The 20,012-nt window shown below is 36.7% G+C and overlaps 1 protein-coding gene across 1 annotated transcript in view; it reads right to left on the bottom strand.

Annotated features, from left to right (window-relative positions):
* Positions 1-319: 319 nt before the first annotated feature.
* Positions 320-20,012, bottom strand: part of LOC131846248 (sodium-independent sulfate anion transporter-like) — an 87,142-nt gene continuing 67,449 nt past the window's right edge. Inside the window, exons 7-14 of the mRNA XM_059195510.1 lie at positions 9,624-9,807; positions 8,844-9,008; positions 7,879-8,066; positions 6,632-6,746; positions 5,347-5,492; positions 3,848-4,018; positions 2,202-2,397; positions 320-595 (exon numbers count right to left, since the gene is read on the bottom strand). Of these exons, the coding sequence (XP_059051493.1) occupies positions 594-595; positions 2,202-2,397; positions 3,848-4,018; positions 5,347-5,492; positions 6,632-6,746; positions 7,879-8,066; positions 8,844-9,008; positions 9,624-9,807 (1,167 nt within the window). The 3' untranslated portion in view covers positions 320-593. The remainder of the gene's footprint in view (positions 596-2,201; positions 2,398-3,847; positions 4,019-5,346; positions 5,493-6,631; positions 6,747-7,878; positions 8,067-8,843; positions 9,009-9,623; positions 9,808-20,012) is intronic.

The following is a 20,012-nucleotide window of genomic DNA, read 5'->3' on the forward strand; positions in this document are numbered from 1 at the left end:
GAAGGACTTATGGAGCGGCTGAAGGCCAACTCTCGCCTGACGGATACGACTTTAGTCTGAGGGCACCGCTAGGGGTTCGAACCTCGGCTCAGGCCGTCGTAATTTCGATCCCCGTTTGAATTGGACGGGGGATCGATCGGAGGGGTGCCGTGGTTTATAAAAACTCTCCCTTTTATACAGAGAAGATATGAAACTACCATTTAATATTTTAAAAATATCAGATCTTTCGACAATAATGATGTGAACCCTAACATATATTAAAAATAATTCAATTAAATATTCAAAATTACACTAACATTAAAACAACATTTAACTGTCATCACATCTTTATTATACTTATCTGTAGCAGAATAACAGTATTCCGACAATATTATGTACATAAAAATAATATACGATATAAAAACCAACAAATAAGCAACACTTTACTATCTAACCGTCCACTGCACTCGCATATCACTAAATAATCACTAAGCAACTAGTACCTAGGTGCACACATAAATAACTACATAAATGTATATTTATATACAATAAATACTGAAGACAGCCGGAGTCGCGCGCTGAGATCTGTATGTGGGGCGCGCCCGCTGCTAATGCTCTGCGAAAGAGAAAAAAAAATCATATTTACTGAGCAAATCCTTACTAAATTAAAAATTACTCATGCACGGGATTTTCATTTAATGTTAGACATAGACACCTATATAAATATACATTGTAAATAAACTGGCTTTAAAAAATAAGTAATTCAATTGAGTTTATAAGCAGCTAAAATGTCCTACATGAATAAATTATTTTTGAATTTTGAATTGCATAATATACTACCGGCTTCACGAATCTTTGTATTTCTCGACTTGTTCTATACTATAACACGCATGTATTATACATATAAACCTTCCTCTTGAATCACTCTATCTATTGCTGAAAACTGTATTAAAATCTGTTGCGTAATTTAAAAGATATAAGCGAATAGGCAGCGGCTGAAGACTGGAATATTTTTGTTAGTGGGTAGACAAAAATATTTGTTTTTGTGAAAACATATTGTTAGTCCCAGAAATTTGGCGACCAATACTACCGAAGACAATATCATTCGTTCATATCGTCATTTTAGTAAACGTGAAAGTTCTTGTATGTGTGTCCCCAACACAGGTAAGAACGATCCCCAAACATGAAACCTGGATCGTGGTTCCTTTGGCAGGTAACAGGTAACAAAGGTGTAAAAAATTTCATATCAAATTCGTTATTTTAAAAAACTCCATATTTTCATATATTGTTCGTAGCATTATTATAACTTGCGCTTCTCATTGCCAGACACTTAGTGTGGTTCCAACCCCCCGCCGGACCCCCCTAAACTATACTATTTTAGAAATAAACTTACGTCATTTTAATAAAGCTGAAATTTATATATATTATTGAGAGAACTATTAAACTGAGTTTCCTAAATTGCCCGACTGTTTCCTTGGTTCTTTATCCTACCAGACTCATTGAAACCGTATATTGGGTAACAACGGTGTATACAATTTCATATCAAATTCGTTATTTTAAGATGCTCCATTTTTTCACATATTGCTCGTAACAGTATTATAACTTGCTCTGCTCGTTGCCAGACCCTTAGTGTGGTTCCAACCCCCCGCCGGACCCCCCTAAACTATACTATTTTAGAAACAAACTTACGTCATTTTAATAAAGCTGAACTTTATATATATTATTGAGAGAACTATTAAACTGAGTTTCCTAAATTGCCAGACAGTTTTCTTGGTTACCAGACTCATTGAAACCGTATATTGGGTAACAACGGTGTATACAATTTCATATCAAATTCGTTATTTTAAGATGCTCCATTTTTTCATATATTGCTCATAACAGTATTATAACTTGCTCGGCCTGACGGCCTGAGCCGAGGTTCGAACCTCTAGTGGTGCCCTCAGTCTAAAGTCGTATCCGTCAGGCAGGAGTTGGCCTTCAGCCGCTCCATAAGTCCTTCCTATGGTTTGGAGTGCCATCTGCACTCGCCCCCTATCATCCAGTGAAGCTGTAATGGCCAGCTGCGGCCAACAGCAATAGAGTAGTTCGAAAAAAAATCGGAACTTTGCTTAGAGGGACTCCTTTTGATAATATATTTTTAATTTTAGGTTCTTAGATGTAGAATTAAGTTATATAAATAAATTTTCGTTCGTTTAAAAAAAAAGTAAGTGAAGAATACTGACACGTGGGCGTCGCGTGCGTCGCGTGGGTGTGCGCGTGCGCACGCAGCAGCAGCCGGTCGAGTTCTGCGCGCGTCGCGCAGTGCACGAACTCGCGCGGCCGCACGCCGCGCAGCACGCCCGCCAGCGACGGCTTCACGTTGTAGAAGATCAGCGTCTGACCGCGCTCGTGGAAGTCCTCGATCAGGGACTTTATACCCTGTCGATTGAATTTTTGTTGTAGTTTTATTTTATACTAGCTGTACACGCGATCATCGTTTCTTCTTCGTTGATAAGGTGCAGGTAGACCCGTCTACAATGCTAATATCGTAACCTTGTGTTGATTATGTTAGGACATGCAGGAGATTATTGCAATTCTCACTGAGTTTTTATTGATGAAGTAGCTGTAAATCCAACTTCGTCTGCGTGGAATTTAACTTTATTTTTCTAAAATAAATGATATTTTCTAAAATATAAGTAGCCTAAGTTACTCCTTATTACAGCAGCTACCTGCCAAAAAAAGTCCCGTCAAAATCGGTACAGCCATTACAAACAGACAAACAGACAAAAATTGTAAAAAATGTTATTTTGGTGTATGTACCGTATATTCATATGCATGTAGTAGAAAACGGTTATTTAAATATTACAAACAGACACTCCAATTTTATTTATATGTATAAATGTGTATATATGAAAGGAAAACTATAGAAACTATTGACAAGACAGAATGAAGTAGGTATATAAAAGAACTATAAATTTAAATGCAAATTTAGAAAAAAAAATCAGTTACAATAGTTTTAGATTCAAATTCAAATTGAAATACTTTATTTGTAAAGTACAGGTTACAAACGTCTTAAGAAATAGATAGAAGTTTCACTGTCTTCTGCAATTATTCAATTGAATAATACTAATATATAATAACTTTGCTAATTAGCTAACTAAAATAAATTAATAGTTTTATAATGGAATCATGCATCCTCCATGCTGATTAATGTTTCTGAAAAGCAATAATATATGACGCTGGTTTGTATATCGCGCTATATATATATTTTTTTCCTTTAACAAAGGTCGTCAGCTGCGGCCAACAGTATTTGAATAACTCAAAAATAAATTTGTGTGAGCTCAATTAACATAACATAAGTATATATAACTCAAAGGTGACGGACGTAGTGATCTATCAACGCACAGCCCAAACCACTGGACGGATCGGGCTGAAATTTGGCATGCAGGTAGATGTTATGACGTAGCATCCGCTAAGAAAGGATTTTGATAAATTCCTCCCCTAAGGGGATAAAATAGGTGATGAAAGTTTGTATGAAACTTTGTCAATTTTAAACCGATCGGGCTGAGACTTTGCATGCATAAAGCTACTATGACGTAGGCATCCCCTAAGAAAGGAAACTAAAGCCGCAAAAACTATACCTAATTAATAATAATACGTCTTAACGCGAGCGAAGCCGCGGGCAAAAGCTAGTCAGTATATATATTTGTTTTCTAATCAAGACGGTCTTATATTTTTTCTTATACTCTTTTCTCGAATAGTACAGAACTACAGACTACTAAGTTTTTGTAGCTGGTTTGTGAATAAAATACATATACTTATTCTGAGGCAAATAAATCTTTACTTAAGTGGGTGGTAGTTCGAGTGGCCGATAATGGTGGTACCTTACCTTGGCGGCGGTGAAGTCCGCGGCCTGCACGTGCGTGGCGTCGATGACGAGCGGCGCCGCGGCGGGAGCACTAGCTGCGGCCTTGCGCAGCGCGCGCCGCACGTACTCCGCCGACGGGAACGACAGCGCGCGGTCCACCGTCGCCACCACGTGCGAGATACCGTCGCGAGACTGTAAGCACACGTGCCATTTGTCACAGATATTTTTTTTATTGGGTTGTTTGGGCTATTGTCAGTTGTTTGTAGCACCTGTAGCACTGCGACCTACATATATCTATTGTGCTCGCCCTTTTCAGAGTTCGCTACCTAGAACCGTCAGGGACAAGAATTGAAGGATATTCTTAGGAGCGATGGTTTTTATCTCCTCAGGATAGAGTGCAAAATTTCCAAAGGAGATATTTCGTTTATGCATGAGTGGGCTACAACCACATAGGATGTGTAGTAGCGTTTCCTCTTCAGTTTGGCAAAATCTGCAGATTTTTGTTGTGCATAGGCCTAGGCTTGCCTTGGTTTGCCTTGTCATTCCTAACGTGACCATTTATTCTTTGAAACAAAACGGAATATTGGTTTATTTATGTCAATTAATAGTAAAAAAATAAAAACAATCTTTAAGCATGTCGCGTACAAGCAGCAACAAAACGCAACACAAAGGGAGCGTTCTGATTGGAGCGCACACCCATCCAATTTAAATATGCAACGTAACGTACAGACTTTATAAAATCTATTTGATCGATCTAACGTACTTATGTTCACGCCGCCAAAATTGTAATTTATCATCGTATTTACCCAATAAATTCAAGATTATAACCAAAATCTATAATTTTAACAACCCTGTAATCTGCTGAAGTCATCAACACATACCATCTATTATTCGAGCCGCAACATCAACTGCCATCTATTATTCGAGCCGCAACATCAACTACCATCTATTATTCGAGCCGCAACATCAACTACCATCTACTATTCGAGCCGCAACATCAACTACCATCTGAGCATTAGAGCCGCATCATCACGGACCAAAGCATTAAAAGTCAAGTATTATTGGACGAACAAATTTGCTTTAATAAATCTAATGAAGCTTTTAAGTAAGACTGAAACTCTTGGCACATTTTATTACATTCACCTAATTATCAACAATAATCAACATCACAACCGACCCGCTTGACCACACAGATTTTAGCGCAGTTCAATACCAACTTTAGCGGAGTTTCCAAAAACGGGACATTTTTGAGGTCACAAAATTCATTTTGGGGACACAGGGACTCGTAATTATAAATGTATTAATAATGTTTGATACACTTTCACGTAAGTCTACGGAATGGATTTTCATGAAACTTTACAATAGCTTATACATCAGAATTATACATAAGTTATAATTAAAAAATATATGTAAATTGGGCGAAAATAATGATAAATGTCAAATAAGTGTGGTGGAGACGAAGTTGCACGCAGTTGAAATCGCGGGCAGAGCTAGTAAAATAGTAATATTAGGATACTTACAATAGCATGTGTAACTTTGACGGCTGGTCTCGCGGAGGCGTACAACAGGAACACAAGGTTGAGAGCGATACCGATCACGATTCCGAGCTCCAGCCGCGTCACCAGGCACGCGCCGAAAGTCACCACCGCCGGGATTATGTCCAGCTCTGTCATCAGTGTTTTTTTATTATAAACTAGCTATTAGGAATTTAATTATATTTTCTAAAATAAAAGTTTAAGTTACTCCTTATTACATCAGCTACCTGCCAATAAAAGTCCTGTCAAAATCTGTCCAGCCATTTCAGAGATTAGCCGGAACAAACAGACAGGCAGACAGACAAAGAAAAATTTTAAAGTGTTATTTTTGTGTATGTACCGTATTTATATTCATATACATGTAGTAGTAAAAAACGTTTATTTCAGTATTACAAACAGAAATTCCAATTTTATTATATGTATAGACCATAATGGAATGGCAGGGCACCAGTGAAGGATGTTCAGATGAGCATGAGATCAGGTCAATTAGGCCATCGTGACAAATTCATCAAGAATTTATAAGAATAGAATAGAATAGAAAATCATTTATTCAAATAAACTTACATTGAAGCACTTTTGAATAGTCATTACATTTTTTTAATCTACCGCTCGTTTGGAAAGCTGTCTCATCACAAGAAGAATGAGCAAGAAACTTGCGTGTTGCTCTTTTTAATAATTTTATTATTACTTTACATTTTTAAGTTTAAGTGTGTGAATACAAACCACCAATTGGCACTAATTCAATTAAATACTCAAATAGAAAAAATATTGAATATATAACCAACTGGTTAAACAATTAATAAGAGGAAATCAGTCATAATGATTAGAGCAGACCAGTCTCTATCACGATGGTTTCGGGTAAATAATGAGATGACTGCGAACAGAGATGAATGGAACAGAAAAACATATTACGACGACCACAAATAAGTGGGATAAGGAAGAAGCAGATGATGATGGTGGTATTACATTGTTCTTAGGAATAGATAGTTTCATATTAAGGTACATTTTTAGTACACAAATATCAATAATTAATACTATATTACCTATGTTTACATTCCACATGCAAATTAAAAATAATGTAAAAAGAACCAATAATATAAAAAAGAGTCGCTTCCACTGTCTGTTCGCTTAGATCTTTTAAACTGCGCAACGGATTTTAATGCAGTTTTTTGCAATAGATAGAGTGATTCAAGAGGAAGGTTTATATGCATAATACAATACACCCGTGATAAGTCGGGTGGGTAGCTAGTTATACAATTGGTTATCTCACTTTTAGTCCTCCATATGGGTTTGAATACGTGGAGTTCCATCATGAACACGACGGCCGCTATGATGACGGCCGCCAGCGAAGCCTTCGGGATGTAGAAGAAGTAGGGCGTGAAGTACTGAAAGTACACAAATATTCATAAGTCATGTTAGAAATATTATATTTATCTCATACAACGTTATAGTTTAAAACATTTGTAATGTAGAGGTAGAAGAAACAAAAGCAAGCAAGAATGGACGGTCGGATATCCTTACAAAAATTATAAATGTGAAAGTAACTCTGTCGCGCTATCACGCCAAAACTATTGAACCGATTTAAATGAAATTGGGTAAACAGATAGTCTAGACACTGTAAGGGGGCACTCAAAAATTCCAAGATGTCCCGCATTTAGCACCATGAGCTGGAGTCGTTGGATCGTAGTTTCAGTCCACTGCGACTACGACGGCAGCTAGCTCCCCTTCGATCGATCCCCCGTCCAATACAAACGTCAACTTTCATAATAATAATAATAATAATAATAATAATAAGCTTCTGCCGGGGGTATGTTGCCATCTCCTCTCCTTAAGAGGGGAGATGAGAATTTTTGGAAAAAAGAAAATAATAATAATAATAATAATTTTTATTTCAGACAACATGATCCATTGATTGATCATTAAGCTGTTACTAACAGTAACAGCTTAATGACATAACTTATCCTATGTTAGTAATAAAATATATAATAAAATAAAAATGTAACTTTAAACATATTACCTGTCCCCTGTCCCGCCCAGTGTCTTAGAATGGGACAGTCTACTTTACAAGCAATTGTCTTCAGGACACTGTTGGAACTCGCCCGCACTCTGCCTAATCGTTATTCTGTATAGCATATCTGTGCGCAAACACGCGCTGGTGGCCCAGTGCCCGAAAGGCATTGTTATATTCGAAGAGCATTGTAGGTTTTTTGTTATTGACCCACAAGCCGCCAGTGTTGACAAAATGCCTTAAAAAGTGTTATTTTGACTTGTTTTGTCAGCCGCCAACATATTACTTCTAACTGCCAAGTTCTTCCGTTCTGTCCATAATTATAACGTTTGGAGTGCCATCTGCACTCGCCGCTCCATAAGTCCTTCCTTGGTTTGGAGTGCCATCTGCACTCGCCCCCTATCGTCCGGCGAAGCTGTAAAGGCCAGCTGCGGCCAACAGCATTAGAGTAGTCCGCAAAAAAGGCAGCTAGCTACCGAGTGAAGGGTACTGTAGTAGTGTAGGGCTACCTGCAGGGAGAGTAGGACGAGTGCACCGGTGTAGAGTCCGCCGGCGGTGGTGGCGACGCCAGCCGCATGGTTGACAGCGCCGCGGGACAGTGCGCCCGACACCGGCATCGAGTCCACCAGCGACGACGCGATGTTGCACACGCCCAGCGCCACCATCTCCTGCGTCGCGTCTATGTATTTACCCTCAGCTGCAGGACAAACGAACACTCTCACTCTAAATCAAATATAGACTTCACTTTGCCGAAGGACGATAAAAAAGATGGATGGATTCTGTGAAGGATGATATGTATAATAGGAGAGGAAGCTCAGATATGACGAATCAGGAATCTGTGGAAGTGGTGGACATACTACGTCCACTACAAGTAATGGGATAAGAGTAAGGCAATGAGATCAGAAGACGCACTAGAGTTATCTACATCTTCAAAAGCTTCAGCTAGTGGTGTTGGACCGGCTACGTATGTATAAGCAGGGATGAGAGATGACATACAGATCCCTAATTTGGTGACCTAGGATGGGAAGCAGAAACGTAGGCAGGCCAGGTTGGAAGACACCAAAAAACAGCAGGGCCAACCTGAACAAGATGCGATGCGATGCGATGCAATTGAAGATTGTGATGCGAATCGAAGAAAGAGGAAAATTATGCAAGAGGCGTATGTCCATCAGTAGACTAATACATGCTGAAGAATAAGATGACTTCTAATTCATCTTGAGGAGAGAATCAATGAGGATGATAATAATTTCAATACACTACTAATGCCATAAGCCATTTTCTACCAGCCAACCATAGGTTGTGTTGAAAAAAAATTGTAGACGCTGCAAATACAATGAACAAACTTTTATTTATATTAACAAAAACCTATTTTATTCCACACGGACGAAGTTACGGGTAACGGTTCGTTTCCTAATAATAGTATAAGATCCATTCATAAAAATTCCAACTTCAGTGTTAAGAAAAAGATACTAACAGAAGACTTTTGCGAGGGCGATGTTCTCGAGTATGGAGAGAAGGGGCACCACGAAGATGGCGGAGCCGAGGGTGGACGTCATCTCCACGAACGAGTACGTGTGGTTGCCCACCGTCGCAGAGAACGGCGGCGGCTTCAGCTGCGGCAGGCCAGACTTCACCTCACCTGACAAAAATATATACAGCTCCACTTTACAAATCCGAGGTTGCGTATTAGGACCAACAAAATCATTACATAGTATAAAACAAAGTTACTGTCGCTGTCAGTCCGTCCCTATGTATGCTTAAATCATTAAACTACGCAACGGATTTTGAAGAGGTTTTTTTAATAGATAGAGTGATTCAAGAGGAAGGTTTATATGTATAATACATATACAACCGGGCGAAGCCGGGCGAGTAGCTAGTCATTATCATTACATAGTACAAAACAAAGTCGCTGTCGCTGTCTGTCCCTATGTATGCTTAAACCTTTAAAACTACGCAACCGATTCTGAAGCTGTTTCTTTAATAGATAGAGTGATTCAAGAGGAAGGTTCATATGTATAATACATGTACACCGGGCGAAGCCGGGGCAATATTATAGATAATAGATAGTAATATTATATATTTAATCTTACCACGTTGAAGATCGTATTGAAAAATCTTATTTCTCACATAGGGACCGGCTATTTCTGCACCGATAATGCAATAGTCAGCGAGCTAAAGACTTTTCGAGTATTACTTCGGTCAAGTCGTTTCGGAGGAGTATAGTAACTAACATATACTACTATTATAAGTGTACCGGTGAGTACAAACGGCGCCTGCTGCTGTGTGTCGAAGTAGTATGCGAGAGCAGCACACACCAGCACCACGAGGATGTTCCGCGTGGTGGACAGGAACCAGAGGGCCTGCGCTGCCGCGCCCCGCGCCCGCGCCCACCCGCCCTCCTCACCCTCCGCCGGGCTCACCTTGATGTCCTTCACTTTCTGCAATAGAGCACAACAATATATAATACCACGATGGTGACAAACAAGCACACTTAGCATTTTTATTATTTATATTTCCTAAAATGACAAGCATATTACAATTTTACCGCTAAAAAGAATCCATTTATCGTATCTCCTCAGTTTCAAGACACTCTCCTTGATGTGAAGCAAAATCTCGGGGTCCTTGGCTTTGATATATCCAGTGACGTTCAGTTTTGCGGTCATTTGGAGGACAAGGCTAAAATAGCCTCAAAAAAACTTAGTGTGCTCAGTACAGTGGGACAAGGCGCCGATCCGGCCGTATATGGAATACTGTTCTCATCTCTGTACCCATATTAGTTTAATTTGACCGCATTCAGAAAAGCCAGAATCAGGAATATTATCGACCCATTGGCTTTGCGGCATTTACTGTGCATTTTTACCGCATATATCACGGAGTGTTCTGAATTGTTATTAATACCAGCCGCTGAGTAGTACCCGCCAGAAACTAAAATACCATCTGGATGAATGGCGGTCCACCAAAGTGCGGTTTTCTAGAAACTTTTTGCCTCGCACAACCACATTGTGGAATCACCTTCCAGCAGTGATATTTCCGAACCGATACGATATTGCATTCCTTTTTCACAACAATCTGGTGTTGCGGGAGCTCATGGGCGGCGGTAATCACTTACCATCAGGTGAGCTGCATGCTCGTTTGTCCACTGTACCATATTAGTTGAATTTCCTAAAATGACAGGAATATTATATGCATTTACTAATTATTTATTAGTTAAAAAAATGGTGGATTCTCCATCGCGTCGATTGCATCACGTGACCGCTCATTACGCGACACATGAGCACCAATAAAAATATTAAGTTGTTGCAATGAATGCTTTATGAGAAGCTGGAGCAGCCCCCTCTCCAGATCCGGGGCTACCTGATCCAGCATAATTCAAATTCAAAAATCATTTATTCAGGTAGGACATTTTAGCCGCTTATGAACGTCAAACATTATAATGTTAATTTTTTTCCCTACCGTCCAGTTTGGTATATAGATCCAATTGAGAAGAACTGGCAAGAAACTCAGTTGATTACTTTTTTTTTAAACAGACAGTTTATTTACAATATATATTTATATAGGTGTCTATGTCTATCATTAAATGAACAACTATTGCCATGCACGCTCGTCATTCAAGTAATCGTTTAGTGAGTAATAGGCTTTGCTCAGTAAATATGATTTAACAGATGTTTTGAATTTATTTAAGGGTAATTCCAATATATCCTTTGGTGTCTTATTGTAAATTTTTATACCTATTCCCATAAAAGACCTATTGACTTTTTCTAAACGATACTTAGGGACAGCAAGTTTGTCTTTAAATCTAGTATTAATATTATGAATATTGCTGTTTTTCGGAAATAAGTCAAGATTTTTATGAACATATATGATATTTGAATATATAAATTAGAAGCAACGGTGAGAATATTTGCCTCTTTAAATTTCTCTCTTAATGAGTCACGACTCTTCATACTGTAGATCGCTGGCTCGATTAATAAAAATCAACTTGAAACTGTACAATGAGCGATATAGTGATAAACCTTGTGTATCGTGTTTTGATACAGTATCGCCGTTTTATTACCTTGTATATATATTGCAAACATGAATTGCACACGGGCTATTGACATGTCATGTAATAAACCGGTTAAATCCGCCTTTGACCCACATTTGGCTGTCCTTTTGCTGGGTACGGTGCAGGCAAACCCGTCTACAATGCTAATATTGTAACCTTGTATTGATTATGTTAGGACATCCAGGAGATTATTGCAATTCTCACTGAGTTTTTACTGATGAACTAGCTGTATTCGCGACTTCGTCCGCGTGGAATTTAACTTTATTTTTCTAATATAACAGTAGCCTAAGTTACTCCTTATTTCATCAGCTACCTGCCAATAAAAGTCCCGTCAAAATCAGTCCGGCCATTTCAGTGATTAGCCGCGACAAACAGACAGATAGACGAAAATTGTAAAAAATGTTATTTTGGTGTTTGTACCGTATTTATATTCATATGCATGTAGTAAAAAACGATTATTTCAATATTACAAACAGACACTCCAATTTTATTTATATGTATAGATTATGATTATACAGATATAATTAACATACTAAAATAGCAAACATATAAATCTGGGCTTTTTTTTTATGTTAATGGAATGGTACACCCACCTGCACTAACGGTTTACGCTGGAGGGGCACCAGTAGAGGATGATAAGATGAGTGACCTCACGGGTCAGACCAGTCAGCCCATCGTGACAAATTCACCAGGAATTTATCACGATGGTTTCCAGGGGAACCGCGTGGAGGTCAACCTGACATGGTATAGCTAGTAATGGGGTCATGAGTCCACATTACACAATTCCCTTCCCCCCTGATGTTAGCATTGAGAACATTCTAAACCTTAAACAACATAGGAACCGTAGTAACATAGGCTACGGTTATGTTAGAAAAATAAAGTTAAATTTCACGCGGACGAAGTCGCGTGTACAGCTAGTTTGAAATATGTTTTCTAAAACAGCCGTTCATCACGAATTAACGTCATAAAAGGAAACAATATTAGGTAGACGTATTGTTGTGTTGTGTCGCACGTCATTTGTGTTGACAGTTCTTAATTGTGTCGATGGACAAGTGTTTACGTCGGTAAATGTCCCGGCTGGGGTTATTACACTATTAGATACGATCATATATATCATTGGTAATCAACGTCTATGTGACAAACTCGATCCATTGGGTTTGCGGCGAGATATCGCATCTCTGTGCATTTTCTACCGCATATATCACGGGGAGTGTTCTGAGGAATTGTTCGGATTAATACCAGCTGCTGAGTTTTACCACCGTACCACCCGCCAGAAACAAAAATACCATACAAAAATACCCTCCTGATCACCTGGATGAATGGCGGTCTCCCGCAGTGCGGTTTTCTAGAAACTTTTTGCCTCGCACAACCACATTGTGGAATCACCTTCCAGCAATGGTACTTCCGAACCGATACGATATTCAAACCTTCAAGAAAAGAGCTTATTCATTTTTAAAAGGCCGACAACGTACTTGCATTTCCCCTAGTGTTGCGGGCGCTCATGGGCGGCGGTAATCACTTACCATCAGGTGAGCCGCATGCTCGTTTGTCCCCTGTGTTATAAAAGAAAATATATTCAATCGTTCTCCTCGTCGCAAAAAAAAAAGTAGACGTGTTCTAAGAGTCGACAGGAGACTTCGTATTTGCAAATTGGCAAACTCGCTGGAGTAGACGTGTTCTAGAGTGGAGACCGCAAATTGGCAAACGTAGTGTAGGACGCCCCGCAGCTAGGTGGAGCGACGATATAAGTAGGGTTGCGGGTAGTAACTGGATGAGAAGAGCTGAAGGTCGTGCCCAGTGGCGTGTCTTGGGAGAAACCTATGTCCAGCAGTGGACTGCAGTGAATTGATGATGATGATGATGGTATATTCACGCTGCTAAATCTAACGGTAGATCCACTATAGAAATTTAACACTGAAATAGTGATTTAGATCTATTGCTATGATTTTAAAGTCGTACCGTATGAGGAATTGAACCCGCGACCATCAGATAGCGGTACGCTAAACCACTAGACCACCGGGTCTGTCAAGTGGCGTAGAGACGTATAATCATTACTAGTATAATATAAGACGTGGATTCAATGTCAGAAATATTTACAATATGCTGTGTAGTCTAGAAATAATCCAGTATGAACTGTGTTTATTTTTAATCTGTATTTAGAACTTTGGTTAATATTCGGTCGATTATAAGTAGATTTTTGTTAAACTCTACGGCATGAGTATGCAATAAGTCAAAGCCAGTGATTATTGCAGGATTTTGGTGATAAGTGATACATATAAATAAGTTTGTAATATTGAAATAACCGTGTTTTACTTTTTATTTTAGTTCTTAGTTGTACAATTAGGTTATGTAAATACTAGTTATATAATAATATGTATAGTAATACGATATATACACCAAAACAACATTTTTTACAATTTTTGTCTGTCTGTCTGTCTGTTTGTTCCGGCTATTCTCTGAAATGGCTGGACCGATTTTGACGGAACTATTTTTTAGCAGGTAGCTGATATAATCAGGAGTAACTTAGGCTACTTTTATTTTAGAAAAATGAAGTTAAATACCACGCGGACGAAGTTGCGGAAACTGCTAGTCGTTTATAAGAATGGACAAACAGATATCGCGACGTTGCCAGCCTTCATTGGATGAACTTGAAATGCAAACGACTGCAAACATTCCAGGAAACAAACAATTATAAATGCACAATTCTATTGTTTCTCACGAGATAAACTGGATAATTAGGGTCCATCTGTAAATGATGTCACATGTTAAGATGAGGGGCTCGCCGAAGTGTGACGAAAGATTTTTTTATTGGGTTGTTTGGGCTATTGTCTGGTGCTTGTAGCACCTGTAGCACTGCGACCTACATAGATCTACTGTGCTCGCCCTTTTCAAAGTTCGCTACCTAGACTCGTCAGGGACAAGAATTGAAGGATATTCTTAGGAGCGATGGTTTTTATCTCCTCAGGATAGAATGTAAACTTTCCAAAGAAGATATTTCGGTTATGCATGAGTGGGCTACAACCACATAGGATGTGTAGTGGCGTTTCCTCTTCAGTTTGGCAAAATCTGCAGATTTTTGTTGTGCATAGGCCTAGTTTTGCAATATGGTTGTTTAATTTGCAGTGTCCTGTGAGGGCCCTAGTCATCACGAGACGAAGGATGGAAGCGGTCAGAAGTTCTGTGACGATATATGTTGAGGGCGCCACTATATCTAGTATGTATTAATTATAAATATAGTATCTGTATAATTAAATAGTACTGTTAGTATAAAAATAATGTAGCAAATAAGTTATATATCTCACAATGATTATCTGTAGAATGCAAATGTTGTTTACGTAATTTAGTTCCGAAATGAATACTAGATGGCGCTGTTAGATTTCTGAAACTCGATATTATTTCGTTTTCATCGATTGATATACACGATTGTAAAATTTTATTATTCAGTATTTTGTAACACCATTTTTTGATATACTTATACTCTTTTCCTCGTATGTGGTGTTTCATTTCGAGGTTTTTGGTAGCAAAACATAAACCCCATAACAGAAATACTACAAGAATAAAAGAAATACAATTTGAAAATGTAGATACATTTAAATATTTAGGTAGTTTGATTACCAGTGACTCCAGATGTACTAAGGACATTAATATCAGAATAGCTATAGCGAAAAGAGCATTTAATGATAAAAAACATCTTTTGAGAGCTAATATATCAAAGTCCTCTCGGAAACAACTTATCAAGACCTACATCTGGAGTATAGCCTTGTATGCCTGTGAGACGTGGACATTGACACAAAAGGAAAAAGACAAACTGGAAGCCTTTGAAATGTGGTGTTGGAGAAGAATGGAAAGAATTAGCTGGAAAGATAAAATAAGGAATGAAGAAGTGCTTGAGAGGATTAAAGAAAAGAGACAGATCATAGATATTATTGAGAATAGGCGGGGAAAAATGTTGGGGCACTTGATACGACACGACGAACTAATTAACAACATTATAGAAGGAAAAATAGATGGAAAGAGAGGAAGGGGAAGACCAAGACACAGCTATATCAAGCAAGTTAAAGAAAAAGCTAGAGTCGTGTCGTATCAACAGCTAAAGGGACTGATCGTGGAAGGTGGCGGGAGCTCCACCGACAAGAGCACAGCTCTTAAATTATGAATGAATGAATGGGCTGTCTGAATATGGCGGCGCGGACGTCTTCAATATATTTTAAATAAATAACCCTGAACAATTAATACAGCGCCATCTAGTTCCACGGTAAGCAGAGCTTGTGTTAATAGTACTAGACAACTCATAAGTACTTAGATAATTTTGTAAATACTTATATAATATATATAGAAAACACCCAGACCGATACAAACAATCATACTCATGAATACAAATGTTTGCACCGTGCGAGGAATCGACCATGCGACCTTAATATGGGTAAACCTGCACATGTGTACTATAGCAATACAAAGTGGCACACAACTCAATGGCAATTGCTATTATAATTATTTATAACACCGTTCTGGGGACGAAGGGGGATGTGAACTCATGACCCCATTACTAGCAACGTACCATGACCTGACCTCCACGCGGTTCCCCCTGGAAACCATCGTTATAAATTCCTAGTGAATTTGTCACGATTGGCTAACTGACCTGACCTCATGCTCATCTTATCATCCTCCACTGGTGCCCCGCCAGCGTAAACCATTAGCGCAGGCGGGTGCACCATTCCATTATCATCCATGAAAAAAAATACTGTACCGCCAGGCTCACTGTGTCTCCAGCCTTAAGTAAATATTTACCTCACTTATGTCGCGTCTGGAAAACAATATATATATACTAGCTGTTCCCGCGACACCGCCCGCGTGGAATTTATCTTTAGTTTTCTTAAATAAAAGTTATGTTACTCCTTATTACATCAGCTACCTGCCAAATAAAGTCCCGTCAAAATCGGTTCAGCCGTTTCATAGATTAGCCGGAACAAACAGACAGACAGACAAAAAATGTTATTTTGGCGTATGTACCGTATTTATATTCATATGCATGTAACAAAAAACTGTTATTTCAATATTACAAACAGACACTCCAATTTTATTTATATGTATAGATAACTTACTAAAAGTTTGTCATTGTAAAATTCCATTATCATCCGTAAAAAAAACTACCGTTCTAATGAATTGTTTCGTCTCATGCCACTGTCATTTCTCCGTTAGCTTGGTGGTGACAGTGGGGAACAATGGCATAGTAGCCATTTTTAGTTCGAAAAACGGATTTAGATGGCGTCATTGGTATCGAATGGAATTCAACATTGTTTTGTAATCGTTTAAAACCCAAAACTATGTTTTTAAAAAGGTTTAATCTATTTTTAAAAAGTCATATATAGATGTTAAAATGAAATAATGCGTTTTGAAAAGTAATTTTCATATATTTACTCATTTTGTTGTTGCCCTGTATTTGTTTACAATTTAATCATTGCTAATTGGGGCTTATTGTTTCCAAAATACTTTCATAGATGGCGCTGTTTTCATTTGTATCATCGTATTTTAAATGTTTATTTTATATTTTCAAATAATAAGTACTTACTATATTATTATGATAAATTAAACATAAAAAAAGTTTAAGTAAATATAAAACAGCTAAACAAGAAAACCATATTCCAGTAATACTTATTTAGAACGTATTGCCATATTAAAAATAAATGCATAGATTTATCGATTTTTTCGAATAATCGATAACAGGATATTACAACGCACTATTCGATGGTGCTTTTAATTAGTCTTTGTAAACAGTAAAATTTCATCATTTTGTATTATACTCTTATTTGGAACGAATTGCATTGCATAATTTTTACTCGACGACGGCAAAATAGAGAGATTTTGGCAGGTATGCAAGTACTATATATTTATCTGTTCGCTCATAACTTCGAAACTTGAAAAGGGAAATATTAATTAGATTGATCTGATACAAGTGTGCTCTATTATATCAACGTCCACACGGTCACCCTGGTAATTATAGCAATTAATGACATTAGTAACATAGTTCTTCTATTAAAAAAAATAAATACCTACTTATTGTTATTTAATGAATGAGAATTGGATGTGGTATAGAGTATATAAGGTCAGCTATACCTTTATGAAACCTCAATAAACAAGTGTTATATGGTATCTAAATTACTGACATTGATAGCTAAATATGAGGATCCTCGAATTTTTACAAATACTCATAAGAAACTTTACAAATACTCGAATTTTGCTTTTGTAGAAGGATATTTTCAACCTTACTAAATTGTACAAGGTTTTGAAACGATAATCATTCATAATACTATGATTATATATATTACTGATCCTAGTACCTACTATTCATGATAATTAGTTTTTTAATATCTCCATTCGAGGGTAGGTTATTCATAATTTATATTATTAGATTTCATCACAAATAAAAATATCGATTTTAAATCGTAGGTTGGTCCATATTTTTTTATTATATCGAAATGACAACGAGTACTGGCAACATATGTAAATGAAATGTTAAAAATGTAAAATATAGGAATAAAAGAATAGGATAAACGACTTTAAGTCAAATGCTTAAAACATATTTTCACTAGCATTGGATTTTTTCTCTTTTTTTCATCATTTAAGTTAAGTAGGTACTTCAACTTTTGAATTGTTCCTGTTCAGAGTTCATTGAACTTCTTATTTTTTTGTCAAACTCAATAATTTAAATGTGTCTAAGGACTACTACAAATATTTAGTAAACTATCGTGTCTTTGAGGATTATCTCATACCAGGTATAACTATAAGTTGTTAAAAACTTGCATATGTATGCGTGTGTATCTTTCATATTAAAATATAATAAACATAGGTACTTGGTGACCGCTTTAATGTGGTATTATTATGTTTTTATTATTGTTATGAATGTAACTTCAAAAAAGAAAACTAACACTGATTTTATAATTTTTGATTGATTGATTGATTGATTGATTGATTGATTGATTGAGAAAATACTGAAAATTATTAATCAAAATAAAGTACTAACTAAACAGTAGTATTATTTTTATATTTTATTAGAACTGAATGAATATGATGTATGAATAATATGTTTATTGTGCTAATAAGGTTACAGTTTAGTTACTTTCATGTAAATTCATTCATGTAAGTTCATGAAAATGTAACATAGGTATATGATATTGTTTTCAGATTTTCCTGACATCAACAACTTAATACTGAACAAAGTTTAAACAAATAAGAGATGATATTCTATATCTCCTAGTCATTCAGATGAAGATAAATAACATTTTTACTGTAAAGATCAGGGGTTCAAAAGAATAAGAAATATATATGTATATATGAACATTTTACTGTATAAAATAATAATGCAAGTAAAAATAAGAGAAAAAAGCAGAAGAAAAATCTGTAAATTATTAATCACAATGCAATTAATAATATAATTAAATAAGTAAGAAAGCAATGGACTAGTGATGAGAAGAAATTCCAAGTAATTATATTATGTGTAACCGACTGCAAATAAGTTTATGATTTAAGCATATGATTATTATTATATTGCTTCATCAACAAATCCAGGAATATTTTGTGTACCAGGAATTAATTATGAAATGATTTTGATGAAATATTATGTCTTGATATTGATTTATTTGGAATATAATATCAAAATAACAGAAGTGTTTGAAGTTTTAGTGGTATAACAGACAAGCAGTGAAAGAAATATTATTGTAAATTATTAACAATTGTTTATTCTGTGATTAATAAATTATTTAAAAGTGTTTTGTTACCTGAAATAAAAATTTTATGATCTTCAAGTGTTGTGTTCATGCAATGTTAGTTTCACCTCATTCGATTTAAAATGTCAGGAATTATTTACTACATAATGATTTTGTATTAGATGGTAATCATATATATTTTTTAATGCAATGTGTGTAATAATTCCCATTTACATCAAAAAACTTTGTGTAAATCTATATTTCTGTCTATAGACTTTGGTCGTGGAATACTAATAAGAAACTAAATCTAGAGACTGTAGTATATCACAGCATCCCAGAACTTTGTATTTAAGTCATATAAGGACTTAGTACCTACCTAATACTTGCTACTTTTTTAATCAATTAATTAATTTGATCTCAATCATCATGATGAACAATGATGATAATGTTGAGAATACTGCCAATGATGAATTTTATGGTGGTCATAAATAAATACCACCGTCACTATCGTCAACAGTCATTATTGATCTCATCATCATCACCGTTACCCTCCCTCATCCATATTGTCAAAAGTTACTACCTACTATTATTAACTGAAATGGTAAATAAGCTGACGATCCAACCAACCACGACGCTATCCGACGTACATACATACACATATATTATTAAACAGCATTACGTCATCATGTCGTGCCCGCTATATCCCGCATACGTTATCATTCCGGAGAACATAGATGTTATGTCCAAATATCCTGTAATTTCGCAGCTTAATTTCAACTGAATAACAACTTACAACAAAACCAAAAAACTAGCAGTAAAGGCGTAGTTTGTAGATATCGAAGGTTCTACAAATAGGTATAACATCAAAATAAGTACCTACATGTCATTAGCACCG

The sequence above is a fragment of the Achroia grisella genome, unplaced genomic scaffold (assembly GCF_030625045.1).
Source record: "Achroia grisella isolate CSIRO2021 unplaced genomic scaffold, CSIRO_AGI_Agris_v1 utg509, whole genome shotgun sequence".
Lineage (NCBI taxonomy): Eukaryota > Metazoa > Arthropoda > Insecta > Lepidoptera > Pyralidae > Achroia > Achroia grisella.